The sequence below is a fragment of the Monodon monoceros genome, unplaced genomic scaffold (assembly GCF_005190385.1).
Source record: "Monodon monoceros isolate NGI ecotype Baffin Bay Population unplaced genomic scaffold, NGI_Narwhal_1 Super_Scaffold_4, whole genome shotgun sequence".
NCBI classification, from domain to species: Eukaryota; Metazoa; Chordata; class Mammalia; order Artiodactyla; family Monodontidae; genus Monodon; species Monodon monoceros.
This window is the reverse complement of record NW_021703781.1, coordinates 5384982-5398463: the sequence shown is the minus strand read 5'-3', so window position 1 is coordinate 5398463 and position 13482 is coordinate 5384982. Positions and strand designations below refer to the sequence as shown.

The window sequence follows — 13482 nt, the reverse complement described above, 5'->3', positions numbered from 1 at the left end:
TTCAAGTGATTGAACAACAAAGAACAACAGAAAAGAATGTGTGTCTAGAGACAGAGATAAAGCACATATGGCCAGGGACTTCCCTGGCGCTCCAGTGGTTAAGGCGCCACGCTTCCACTGCAGGGGGTGCAGGTTTGATCCCTGGTCAGGGATCTAAGATCCCGCCTGTTGTGCGGTGCGGCCAAAAAGTTAAAAAAAAAAAAAAAAAAGGGCACATGTTGCCAAATGTTAACAGTTGGTGAGTCTAGGGGATTTGGGTGGTAATTTCAACTTCTGTAGGTTTGAAGCTTTTCAGAATAAAAATTAGGTTGGGGCAAGGAGCTGCCTTCCTTGCTAGTGTTCAGGATGGTATATATGGCAGTAGGTACTCAGGACGGGAAGGACTCAGCCAAGTCAGGTAGTGGCCGTTTTAGTTATTAAGACTTCTCCTGGCTAAAGCCTTGTGATCTTTATTTCCCTTGACGCTTTAAGCTAAACTAGCTTTTGGTTTTTCATTACATCTGAATAACGTTTTTTCCTTCTATAAACATGCAGTTATTTAATAGTGTCTGCATCTGGGGGAGTAGGATTATGGATGATTTTTATTTTCTTCTCTCTGTGTATCTATTTTCTAAATGTTCTGAGATAAATATATATTAGCTTTTATTAAAAGAAAAAAAACTTTTAAAGATAACATATTCTTTCCTTTTACACAAAATCCTATTTTTGTTGAAAACCTGTTTAATTTTATATAGATACTCATTTTTGCTGCCTCAAGCCTAATTGGGCTTATTTGCACAGAAAACATGGTAGTGATGAATGGGTTTGCCTGTCTGCCTATCATCAGCAGAGTATGCCCGAAGAAGAACAGACCGTTGATCCCAGTTGCGAGGGAGAAGTGGTTGATTTGTTCATCATCTTATTCCTTCCACACTTCACAGTCGGCTAGAGTAACGTCAGCAGTATGGCTTGTCAGCTAAGCAGGGCTCTTGCACTGTTTTCGTTGTGTGACTCACTAAAGCATAAATCTCACTGGGGGTCACAAATTTAAATGGAGACTGCTGTGTGTTTCTTTTAAAATATTTATTTCTCTAATTTCATATTTCTCTTAGTGCACCTGAAACTAATTTCAATATATTTTCATTCAACTCGAGTCACTAGAGACAGTATTGTTAGTATCACGGGTACTTATATACTTATTTTTTATGAAAGTTGAAATTCTTTAGAGGTAGTCATTTCTCCAGTCCACAAGAAATCGTTAACAGTTACAGGTACAAAAGTACTGTGTATGTTTAAGCTACTCTGTTGGTTTGGATGACGAGTTAGAAATAGGACACAGAAGAATGGACAGCATAGGTTGCACATAGCTCACTTACGTTATGGGTGAGAGGACTTATGAGAGCTCATTTTTCCAACCTATACCGTGCTGTTCTTTCCTGCCTTTTCCTTTGGTTTTATGATTTTAGCAGGGAATTGCCATAAAGAAGCTGTTTCGCATCTGCAGAGATTCCTAGCTTTGTGATTACTTTGTATCATGTGAGAGAAGTGGGGAACAGAAATTTAACTGTGCCATGGAGCAGCTACAGGGGAGGTGGAGAAGGTAGAACCCCTCCCTCCTCTCACAACAAAAACAACTGGTTATCAGTTGAGTGAATAAAAAAGCAGGATCACTTTTTGGGCTAATGGGTTTTTCTGGTAATTACTCAGTTTAGTCAACATTGTTGATGTTATATCACAACCCAGTCAAACAAAATGGAGTTGGGTGCCGGGCAGAGTCAGGTGCCAAGGGTCAGTTGACTGGACTGGACAGAGAATTACTTGATTTGTCATCATATTTGCCAGATTTGTAGTTTCAAGGTGAAGCTTTTCTGAGGTCACTATAGCTTTTACTTTGGTATGGTTCATTTGGAACTATAGTTGCAAAGATTCCCAGTGACCTAACTGCCACCTTCAGGGGACACTTACCTGGAGTCCTTACCCTAGCTGACTGCAGTTTTCTCTTAGCTTATATGATATGCATTCTTCTGGTTCAGCTTAATCTGGCCCAGTCCTTCTTCCCAGTACATAACTTCATTATCTCCTCTTTCGTTTTCCCCTTAAACGTTAATCATTAGGATGTGATACCCAGCCTTCTGTTTATTTTACTCATTCTTCCTAGACAGTTTCATCTATTACCACCTGTTTACTGCAGCCCAGATTTCTTATGAACTCCATACACACTTCAGCCACCTACTGAACTCCTCCACTTGAAATGTCCCCTGGGCGTTCTATGGTGATAGCATCTCCAGCCCACCCATTCTCATCTCCTCCTGTATTTTCAGTCTTGGGTCATAGTATCTCCTTTTTCTCAGGCACCCAAACCAGAATCGTGGGCTTTAATCCTCAATTCTCATATCCAAGCACTCACTAAGTCCTATCATTTCTTTCTCTGAAACTTATTTGGCATCAGTCCTTCCAAACTTTATCACTATTAAAGTTTTAGAAGAAAGTAAAGTATCCCAAGGGGAAGAGGTCGTTGTTGCCAGGAGAAAGACACATGATTAACCCAAAGCAGCCTCACACAGTCGAGGGTCTAGGACTTAGCTTTTGGGTCCTAATGCTGACCTTGCGGAGTGTATAAACCAGAATGTCTGTTGATTCATGTTCGATGGGTGTTAGCTCATTAGAGTGGTTTGAATTCTTGTGGCCACCAGCTAGGAACCTCCTTCCTGATATGTCAAGGCACCTAAAAAACAAACTGAACTGTACTTGGTTCGGGCATTGAATTTGATTACAGCAGTGGGAGGTGGTGGGTGTTTTTGAGAGCTGCCTCATTCAGGTAGGATGTGACCAGAGTGCTTTATATCTTCCAGTTATTCTATCTCTCCTTAGACATTGCTACTTGTTGCCAAAATTCTCTCTTAGGCCAGCTTTCCTATAGTGTTTTAAGGTATTGATTTTACTAATTAAGCTTCAACCTTAGAGCTCTTCCCAGTTATTGGAAACATTGTTTCTTTTACTTGAAGAATTTAATTAGTTCAACTCAGAGGGCAGTCTCTTTAAATTTATTTATTTATTTAATTGAGATATAATTGACATACAACATTATATTAGCTTCAGGTATACAATAAAATGATTCAATATATGTATTTGTTGCAAAATGATCAACACAAGTCTAGTTAATATCCATCACCAGACATAGTTACAAGTTTTTCTTATGATGAGAACTTTTAAGATCTACTCTCTTAGGGGCTTCCCTGATGGCGAAGTGGTTAAGAATCCGCCTGCCAGTGCAGGGACATGGGTTCGAGCCCTGGTCCGGGAAGATCCCACATGCCGCGGAGCAGCTGAGCCCGCGAGCCACAACTACTGATCCTACGTGCCACAACTACTGAAGCCCACGTGCCACAACTACTGAAGTCCGCGAGCCTAGAGCCCATGCTCCGCAACAAGAGAAGCCACTGCAGTGAGAAGCCTGTGCACCGCAAAGAGTAGCCCCAGCTCGCCACAACTAGAGAAAGCCCGCGTGCAGCAATGAAGACCCAATGCAGCCAAAAATATATATATAAATAAATAAATTTATTAAAAAAGAAAAATCTACTCTCTTAGCAACTTTCAAATATACAATACACTATTATTAACTACAGGCACCAGGTTGTACATTACATCCCCAAGACTTATTTTTTTGTAAGCAGAAGTTTGCACCTTTCGATCACCTTCACTCGTTTTAGCCACCTCCCACCACCCACCTCTAGCAACCACCCATCTGTTCTCTGTATCTATGAATTCAGTTCTTTTTGTTTATTTTAGATAAGTGAGATCCTTATGGTATTTGTCTTTTTCTGTCTGACTTATTTCACTTAGTGTAATGCCCTTGGGGTTCATTCGTGTTGTCACAAATGGCAAGATTTCATTCTTTTTAATGGCTAGTAATATTCCATTGTATATAGATACCATATTTTCTTTATCCATTCATTCATTGATGAACACTTAGGTTGCTTACATGTCTTGGCTATTGTAAATAATGCTGCAGGGAGCATGGGGGTGCATATATCTTTTCGAGTTAGTGTTTTCATTTCCTTTGGATGAGTACCCAGAAGTGGAATTGCTGGATCATATGCTAGTTCTATTTTTAATTTTTTGAGGAACCTCCAAACGTTTTTCTGTAGTGGCTGCCTCAGTTTACATGCTCATCAACAGTGCACAAGTGTTCCGTTTTCTACACATCCTTGCCAACACTTATTATTTCTTCTTTTCAGTACTAGCTGTTCTAACATATATGAGGCGATATCTCATTGTGGTTTTGATTTGCATTTCCCTTATGATTAGTGATGTTGAGCATCTTTGCATGTACCTGTTCACCACCCGTATGTCTTCTTTAGGGAAATGTCTATTCAGATACTCTGCCCATTTTTTAAAACTGGCTTCTTTGGCTTTTTGTTATTGAATTGTTTGAGTTCTTTATATATTTTGGATATTAACTCTTTATCAGATACATGATTTTGCAAATATTTTCTCCCTTTCAGTAGGTTGCCTTTTCCTTTTGTTGATAGTTTCCCCTGCTGTGCAGAGCTTTTTAGTTTGCTATAGTACTACTTGTTTATTTTTGTTTTTGTTGCCTTTGCTTTTGGTATCAAATCCAAAAAATCATACCCCGAGACGGATGTCAAGTAGCTTACTGCCTATGTTTTCTTACAGGAGTTTCCTGGTGTCAGGTCTTATGTTCAAGTTTTTTTAACACATTTGAGTTGATTTTTGTGTATGGCATAAGTTGGTGGTCCAGTTTCGTTCATGTTAAGCACGTGGCTGTCCAGTTTTCCCAACACCATTTGTGGAAGAGACTGTCCTTTCCCTGTTGTATATTCTTGGCCCCTTTGTTGTGAATTAATTGACCACATATGCATGGGTTTATTTCGGGGCTCTATTCTGTTCCACTGATCTATGTGTATGTTTTTTTGCCAACACCATATTGTTTTGATTACTGTAGCTTTGTAATATAGTTTGAAATCAGGAAGCATGATGCTTCCCACTTTGTTCTTCTCTCTCTAGATTGCTTTGGCTATTTGGGATCTTTGATTCTATACAAATTTTAGGATTGTTTGTTCTATTTCTGTAAGAAATGGCATTGGTATTTTGATAGGGATTGCACTGAATCTGTAGATTGCTTTGTGTAATATGGACATTTTAACAAGTTTTAATTTTTCCAATCTATGATCATGGAATATCTTTCCATTTATTTGTGAATGGATAAAGAAGATGTGGCACATATATATAATGGAATATTACTCAGCCATAAAAAGAAACAAAATTGAGTTATCTGTAGTGAGGTGGATGGACCTAGAATCTGTCATACAGAGTGAAGTAAGTCAGAAGGAAAAAAACAAATACTGTATGCTAACATATATATATATATATATATATATATAATCTAAAAAAAAAAAGGTTCTGAAGGACCTAGGGGCAGGACAGGAATAAAGATGTAGACGTAGAGAATGGACTTGAGGACACAGGGAGGGGGAAGGGTAAGCTGGGACGAAGTGAGAGAGTGGCATGGACTTATATATACTAACAAATGTAAAATAGATAGCTAGTGGGAAGCAGCCGCATAGCACAGGGAGATCAGCTCGGTGCTTTGTGTCCACCTAGAGGGTGGGATAGGGAGGGTGGGAGGGAGACGCAAGAGGGAGGAGATAGGGTGATACATATATATATGTATAGCTAATTCACTTCGTTATAAAGCAGAAACTAACACACCATTGTAAAGCAATTATACTCCAATAAAGATGTTTAAAAATAAATAATTCTGAAAGAACATTCTTAGTATATAAAATATACAGTATTAATTTATTAAAGCTTACACAGATTAATAAGAAAAATATAACTCAGTAGCTAAATGGCAAAGAAGCACGACAAGGCAATTCCCAGAAGAGACTACAATTCATAAACATCATTAGAAATCAAAAGAAACACCAATTAAATGAACCGTTTCTTTAAATCTACTAAATTAGCTTAACTTCTTTTATTAATATCCCATACTGGGAAGAGGACAATGCAACTGGTATTCTTATAAATTGCTAATGACCCTACAGGTAGAATTTGTTTTTGAAAAGCAGTTTGGCAGTGTGTACCAAAATCCAAAGTATCTCTATTCCTGTCCCAGTAATTTCACCTCTCGGAATTTATTTTAAATAAAAATCAAAGTACTGGGGAAAAATAAACATTTACACCAAAACACGCCTCACATTATTTTAGTAGCTATTTGGTAGTATCCAGATGTCCAACGGTAGGGAGATGTCTGAGTGAATCAGGATGCATTCACTCAGCAGTATTGCTACAAGTACTTGAAAAAGAGCAGTTGTAACAGCGGCAGTCGCATAAGGAAATGCCTTTGATGCAGTGGGAAATGACAGCAGCATGTAAAACTGTCTATAAGGTCTTTGTAACTATTGTTTTAGACGTGCTCTAAGATATACACCAAAATGTTAGCATTGGCGTCTTAGCGCGCAGTAAAAGTCTTAACCAATGTGTCTTAGAAAAAATAAACTCTTCTCTAGAAACTTACTTAAAACCTAAATGACAGCAATAAAGAAACCGACTCACTGTTCATCTTTCCACAAAAGAGCTTTGAAGGTACAATCGTGTGGGAGAGCCAAGACCTCCAAGGCCTTGTGTCAAGAAATCTCCACAAAGTGACAGTCAATGATGGGGGAGGAGTTCTCAGAGTCATCACAGTAAGTCATTCATTTTTAAAGGTTGTTTAGCACACCTTAGCATTTTTTAATATGTAAAAGTGTTTTTAAGTTTATTTTTACATCAACTCATATGGAACAATGAATCTTATGTATTTTAGAACATATACACTAGAAAATGTTGAGGCACCACATAGTAAAGATGAAAAACTCAAATGTTGTATGATTTTGTAACTTCAACCTTAGTAAATATATAGTTTTGCCTTAAGTCTAGTGCATTTTAGAGAGTGCGATGTTTTATTTCTCCATAGTTTTAAAGTTAATGTTCTTTTAAGTTCACTTACTCTATAGTATTCAGAATATTCACTATCTCACCTTGATAGTATGACGTCAGTTACAATACTGTAGATAAAAGTATTAGAAAGTAAGGTTGAGTATTCACTTTCGTTTATGTTGGGATTTGTGACTTTTACTTTTCATTTGCCAAATTTTTTAAAAATTTGAAACAGTTTGAGAATAAATTTCTCAAAGTGTAGGATGAAAAAGAAGGTGTAGGCAAACTTAAAATGGTGAACTTTAAGTAAACAAGTGGTATATGTGCTGATGTCAGACAGAATTGTTCTCCTTGATGCTCTAATCTAATTAGGAAAGCACTTGGCATTTAAGGTCACAAGCTTAGTACATTCCATTAAATATTAACCTTTTTCACGTAAATTAATACCTGAATTTGAAATGAAAATCATGTGGTTTGTTTTTACACATTCAGAAAACATCTACTGCACACTTGTGAGCCAGGCACAGTCATGGGCAAAACAGGCCCATTACTGGCCCACAGTGGAATTTATAGTCCAGTGAGGGGAAAAGACACTAGACAGATAGACCCCACAAATTCATGTGTAATTACAACCTTAGCCTTGTAGGCCATGTATCAGATTTCATTCTTGATTATGAAAAGTCCTTTATTTAAGACACAGTGTTTTACGGATTTATAGTTTTTTTTCTTTCCTTATTTTCAAAGCAAGTGCCTTTAATATCTTGCCTCCTTTTCTGTGTATGAAACTTAAAAATATCCAAAACATGCCAGAATTCTATACTGCTCAGTTCGTTGCACAAAAGGAAATCAGTTTACTTCTGAATTGAGGGCTAGATTTAAACGTAAAGACTCAAATGATCTGCTCTGGGGGTGAATATGGTTGTGGAGGGCAGTGATGGTGTAAACACTCAGCTAACCTAAAAAAAAGTCAGATAACTTAGTAGCCTATTCTAAGAAACCCATGTAGAGCTGAAGTTTTCCTAAGTCTCGCTGCCTTGCCAGCAAGTAATCATGTCAGAAAAAGTTTAAAGACAAAATAAAAGCCAAGCTGTGACCTTTTAGACAGAAGTTGATAAACATAAAGTACTGTTAAGTAAACAAGCCAAAACAGTATAGATTGTACAATTAAAAAAAAAGAGTGTGCAATCTTTTGTAGACGTACAAGGTTGGAATCTGTAGCGCTCACCTTTAGAGATTTCCTCCACATTCAGCTACAAACCATATTCTGAATTGAATGGCAATTTTCCCACAATCACTGCAGAACACTGTCTCTCTACTGGCCTTATTAAAACATTGCTTTGTACAGGGGACAGCTCTGCTAGAAGGATCTGTTCAAAGAGGACTACCCAGGCAGTAAGCCCTCTTGACCACCCGTCAAGAAGAAACGCTGTAAACATGCTGAGGCGTGGCTGTGACAATCCCATCCAGCCCGCAGCAGCTGGATCGCTGGTAGGGTGTTAAGTTGGGGTGGAACACATAGAGGTGAGGCCCCTCACTTTGAGTAAGGGCCTGGGGTAACCTGTGAGGTAAAAGAGGTAAATCTCGTAATAACCAAAGATGCTCCACACCTTAGCGGTAGAGGGGACTGTTGTTGGCTGTTGGTGCAGTGGGCACCTTCAGCATCAGTAATCAGTACGGCTCGGGCTGAACTGTTTGCTTAGAGGGCTTGTCTCTGCGTGGTAGCTGTCACTTTGAAATGTGCTTGGGTGTATTTGAACTCATGGGCATTTTCAATCTCCACGAAATCAGAGGTGGTAATAATTTTTTTTAAGTGGTGGAGTTCGGATGTAAAAGAAAATTGGTCTTGGTAATAGTGTTGGTAGCAAGTTCAAGAATACGTGATTCTGTGTAGGCTGGAATTCTGAACACTAATCCGTAGATTACTGTGTGTACCTGATCTTGGACTAGACGACAAAACTCGAATGCTGATGTCATCCTGACAGCGTAAGTCTAGTGCATCAGCATCTTAGACGGATTTATGTGCTGTGGCGTCACATTATGAATTATGCCAAATCAGTTTTCAAATATAAGAAATGTGCTCTTAGTAATAAAACACCAAGCACTTCTATTCTGGTTTCTTTCAGGCTGGGGAGGGTGCCTTGCCTCATGAATTCATGGAAGGTGTGGAGGGAGTTGCAGGTGGCTTTATTTATACTATTCAGGGTAAGTCAACTGGTTAAAAGTTGAAAAACATACTGAATCTCGCCCACCTCATCTTCATACTTTTGATATCAAAGGTAATCTTTTCTCTTTTTTTTGGTCATTAAAAATAGTAGCTCTATTGCCACATAATTCACATACCATATACTTTACCCTTTTAAAGTATTTGATTCAATGGCTTTCAATGTATTCAGAGCTCTGCAGCCCTCTCCACCACCCCAAAAAGAAGTGGCTGTGTTTGTCTTCTTGAGTAATGCTCCTGAAAATATCCACATCAATGAATTCCTGTATCAGTGATCTCTAAGAAAAGCTATTGTTGATGCGGTTGCTCTTGGTCACTTGTCCTGATCACCACTTACGGAACAAAGGTGCCTAGTAGCGCATCATCTGGCTTCTCAAAGCTCTGCAGATCATGGATTCCTATAAAAGAATTAGGACACAGCTTTCCTGAAGGCACACAGTGACTTGGGGAAAGCAGAGGCCGTATTCTGAGAGGCAGGTCTTCAGGGGTCTCCCTTAATAGTGCAGGGTTGAGGATGGGGCAGACCCTCTGTTTGAGGCCACTACAGGTAGTCTGAAGATGTGAATGGGCTGTGGCTTTTTTCAATTTCTAGCATCTTTATTTATACAGTATTTCCTCATAGAAGTATTTCTAACATCACCCCTAAGGGTAGGCTGGAATAGGTACAGGTTTTACCCACAAACCTGCCATTAAAAATAGAGATTTAAAATTTACGGATCCTTAATTTTAGTCCAGAGATTTTTCATAAAACTGTGAGACCACTCTGCTAGGGAAGGTATGGACTTAGCTCACAGGGGCTAATGGCTCAGCCCTGGGGAGGACTCAGATCGGGAGGTCAGGCCAGTTTCGTAAAACAGCTCACACTGGGGGGCCGGGTACAGATGTTACACACCATCCAACTGCATGTCTAGCGACTTCCTTTCTTTCGCCAGGTAACTCATGTATGTACCATCAAGAGCCTTTAAAAACTTGAGGGGCCCTTGAGACTTCTGGCACTAAACTGTTCTACAAGGAGCAACTACTGTACCCTAAACAACTGTTTGTCTTAAGTTTTCTCTCACTGAGGCTAAAGGATTAAGGTTTGGGTGAGGCAAATTCCTTTCAAACAAGAGAGAAATAACTCGTGTTAGGCTAAAGGAATTAAAATGAATAGATTTTTCTTCTCATGTACTGGATATATCTGAAAATCTGACTATAGTTTTTTAAAATCTGAGGATCTATGTGCTGTTCAGAAGAATCACATGGTACACAAATTCTCAAATTTTGTTGGGCATTAGCATCTCTGGCTGGGCCCTACCTCAAGCCTACAGAGTTAAAAATCTTCAGGATTGGAGCTCAGATACCTGTATTTTAATAAGCTCCCTAGATGGGTTTGATGCTTCCAAAGTTTGAGAGGCCATAAACCACATGATTCTTGTAAATGGCACCTAGACAGATGATCAGATTTAAAACACACACAGAGGGACTTCCCTGGTGGTGCAGTGGTTAAGAATTCGCCTGCCAGCAGAGGGGACATGGGTTCGAGCCCTGGTCTGGGAAGATCCCACATGCTGCAGAGCAACTAAGCCTGTGTGCCACAACTAGTGAGCCTGCGCTCTACAGCCCACGAGCCACAACTACTGAGCCCACGTGCCACAGGTACTGAAGCCCACGCGCCTAGAGCCCGTGCTCTGCAACGAGAGAGGCCACCACAGTGAGAAGCCCGCGCACTGCAACGAAGAGTAGCCCCTGCTCGCCGCAACTAGAGAAAGTCCATGTGCAGCAACAAAGACCCATCGCAGCCAAAAAACACCCAACACGCACACAGATATATTACTTTACTTTATACTCGTGTTTTTCAGATATATGCAGAATAAACCAACATGTACAATTTGTTAATGAAAAATCCTGTATTTCTGCTCGTATCTTATTATCATCCATTCCTATTGCTGCAATTTTATAACACTTTCACTTTCGTTCAAGTGTTAAATCGTGTATATTTATCCTTATCTTTACAGTGAAAGGACGTTAGAGGAGAGTGTAAAAGTTGAAAGGGACCCGAGGTTATTTAGGCCTGTGTTTTTTAAAGGGTTGTTTGTGGTCCACCTGCATCAAAGTTACAGGAAGTCACAGGTTAGAAATACAGATTCCTGGGCTCTACCCAAGACCTGCTGGATCTTTAGGCTTGGGGCCTAGGAATCTGTATTTCAGTAAGCAATCCTGAGAACCACAGACGTAGTCCAGCTCCTCCTTTTACAGATGAGAATGCTGAGGCCCAGAAACGTGTGACTCATCTATTACCTTACCAACAGTGGCAGAGGTAGAAATCAGACACAGGCCCTCAGCCCCCATGCCCAGTCTTGTTCGCAGTCACAGAGCAGAGGGCTGGATTACGTCTCGGTTTCTCTCCCCGACCCCTCAGCCACTCACTCGTTTAGTTTTCAGAAATTTTCTAATTTGAGACAGCTGAGAAAATCCTGCGCTAGTGATAGGATTGCTGCCTTATTTGAGGACAGTCCTGCACAGATGTGACAAACGATCCATTGGCTTGTAAGGTGGTAATTAAAATGTCTTTTAAGCACATTGGTCATAAGTTTTATTATAAAATATCATAAATAAACCAAAAATAGTGCTATAAGAAACACCCATGTACTTGTTGCTCAGAATTAACAGATGTTTGCATTTTGTCATATTTGCTTCCTTTCTTTGTTTTCAGAGAAATAAGGCATTATAGATAACAGTTGAAGCCTCTTCCCTCCCAGTACTTCCTACCCCGTTCCTCTCCCTTCCCCTTGGACAGGAGACCACTGTCCTGAAACTCATGTGTACCCTTCCCATTCTTATTTTTCTATTTTCTACTACATGCATGTGTATACAACTTTTAATAACACAGTTTTGATTAAAGTATTTTATAATTTATACCTGTGGTATCACATTGTATATATCAATTGGCAAGATACTTTTTCTCAGCATTATTTTTTAGTGCCATTCCTCTTAACATCCAAGATCAGGTTAATTTTTTTTAAATTTATTTTACTTAAGTATAGTTGATTTACAATGTTGTTACTTTCTACTGTACAGCAAACCAATTCAGATATATATATATCTGAATATATATATATATATATATATATATATGAATATATATATATATTCTTTTTCCCATTCCTTTCCATTATGGTTCATCACAGGATACTGAATATAGTTCCCTGTGCTCTACAGTAGGACCTTGTTATTTATCCATCCTATAGATAATAGTTCGCATCTGCTAATCCCAAACTCTCAATCCATCCCCTCTTCCCCACCCTGCCAGCCCTGGCAACCACAAGTCTGTTTGTTCTGTGTCTGTGATTCTGTTTCCGTTCTGTAGATGAGTTCATTTGTGTCGTATTTTAGATTCCACATATAAGTGATATCGTATCATATGATATTTGTCTTTCTCTTTCTGACTTACTTAGTATGATAATCTCTAGTTCCACCCATGTTGCTGCAAATGGCATTTCATTCTTTTTTATGGCTGAGTAATATTCCTGTGTGTGTGTGTGTGTGTGTGTGTGTGTGTGTGTATATACACACACACCCCACATCTTTATCCATTCATCTGTTGATGGACATTTAGGTCGTTTCCACGTCTTGGCTGTTGTAAATAGTGCTGCTATGCAGGTTAATTTTTTTAACTGCTGTATTCCATTATGTGAACATACCACAGTTTAACCATTCTCCTATTGGTGGGTATTTAGGCTGGTTCCATTTTTTTCACTGTCACAATGCTGCCATAAATACCCTTGTGAGTGTGTAAAATAATGTCTCTGGGGATATATCTACAAGTGGACTTAGCGAGTCAAACAGTGCACACATCTTCAGCCTAACTAGGTATTGCTGAATTGCTCCCCACAGTGAGTATAGCCCTTTATTCTCCCACCAGCAATGTGTGGGCATTCCCATTTCCCTACTTCAGAGTTCCTAACTGTGTTGTTAGGTTACCTTGGGAGGAGGGTTAATGCAATAACGTTACAAGTTCTGGGTCTTAACTTTGCAATAGTCTTTTTCTTCAGCTCTCTTTTCCTTTTTAGAAGGTGATGCTCTCTTAAAAAATCTTCATTCTCGCCCTCGAAGACTTCTTGATCATATAAGTAATCTCCACGAGGAGGATGCCTTACTGGAGGAGGAAAGCAGCCTCTATGATGATATTGTGTTTGTGGATGTTGTTGACACTTACCGAAACGTTCCTGCAAAATTACTGAACTTCTATAAGTGGTAGGTTATAAAAATGTTGGGTAGGTATTGTTTTATTTTTCTTTTGATGTAGAAACAATTTATCAACATCAAATCACTGAGATTTTTTAAAAAACACACAAACC

At 39.2% G+C, this 13482-nt stretch overlaps 1 protein-coding gene across 2 annotated transcripts in view; it reads left to right on the top strand.

Moving 5' to 3' along the window:
- B3GALNT2 (beta-1,3-N-acetylgalactosaminyltransferase 2) overlaps nt 1–13482 on the top strand; it is a 55692-nt gene that overhangs the window by 36652 nt on the left and 5558 nt on the right. For both annotated transcript variants that reach the window (XM_029244662.1, XM_029244663.1), the window contains exons 6-8: nt 6579–6689; nt 9045–9123; nt 13195–13378. In XM_029244662.1, the coding sequence (XP_029100495.1) occupies nt 6579–6689; nt 9045–9123; nt 13195–13378 (374 nt within the window). The remainder of the gene's footprint in view (nt 1–6578; nt 6690–9044; nt 9124–13194; nt 13379–13482) is intronic.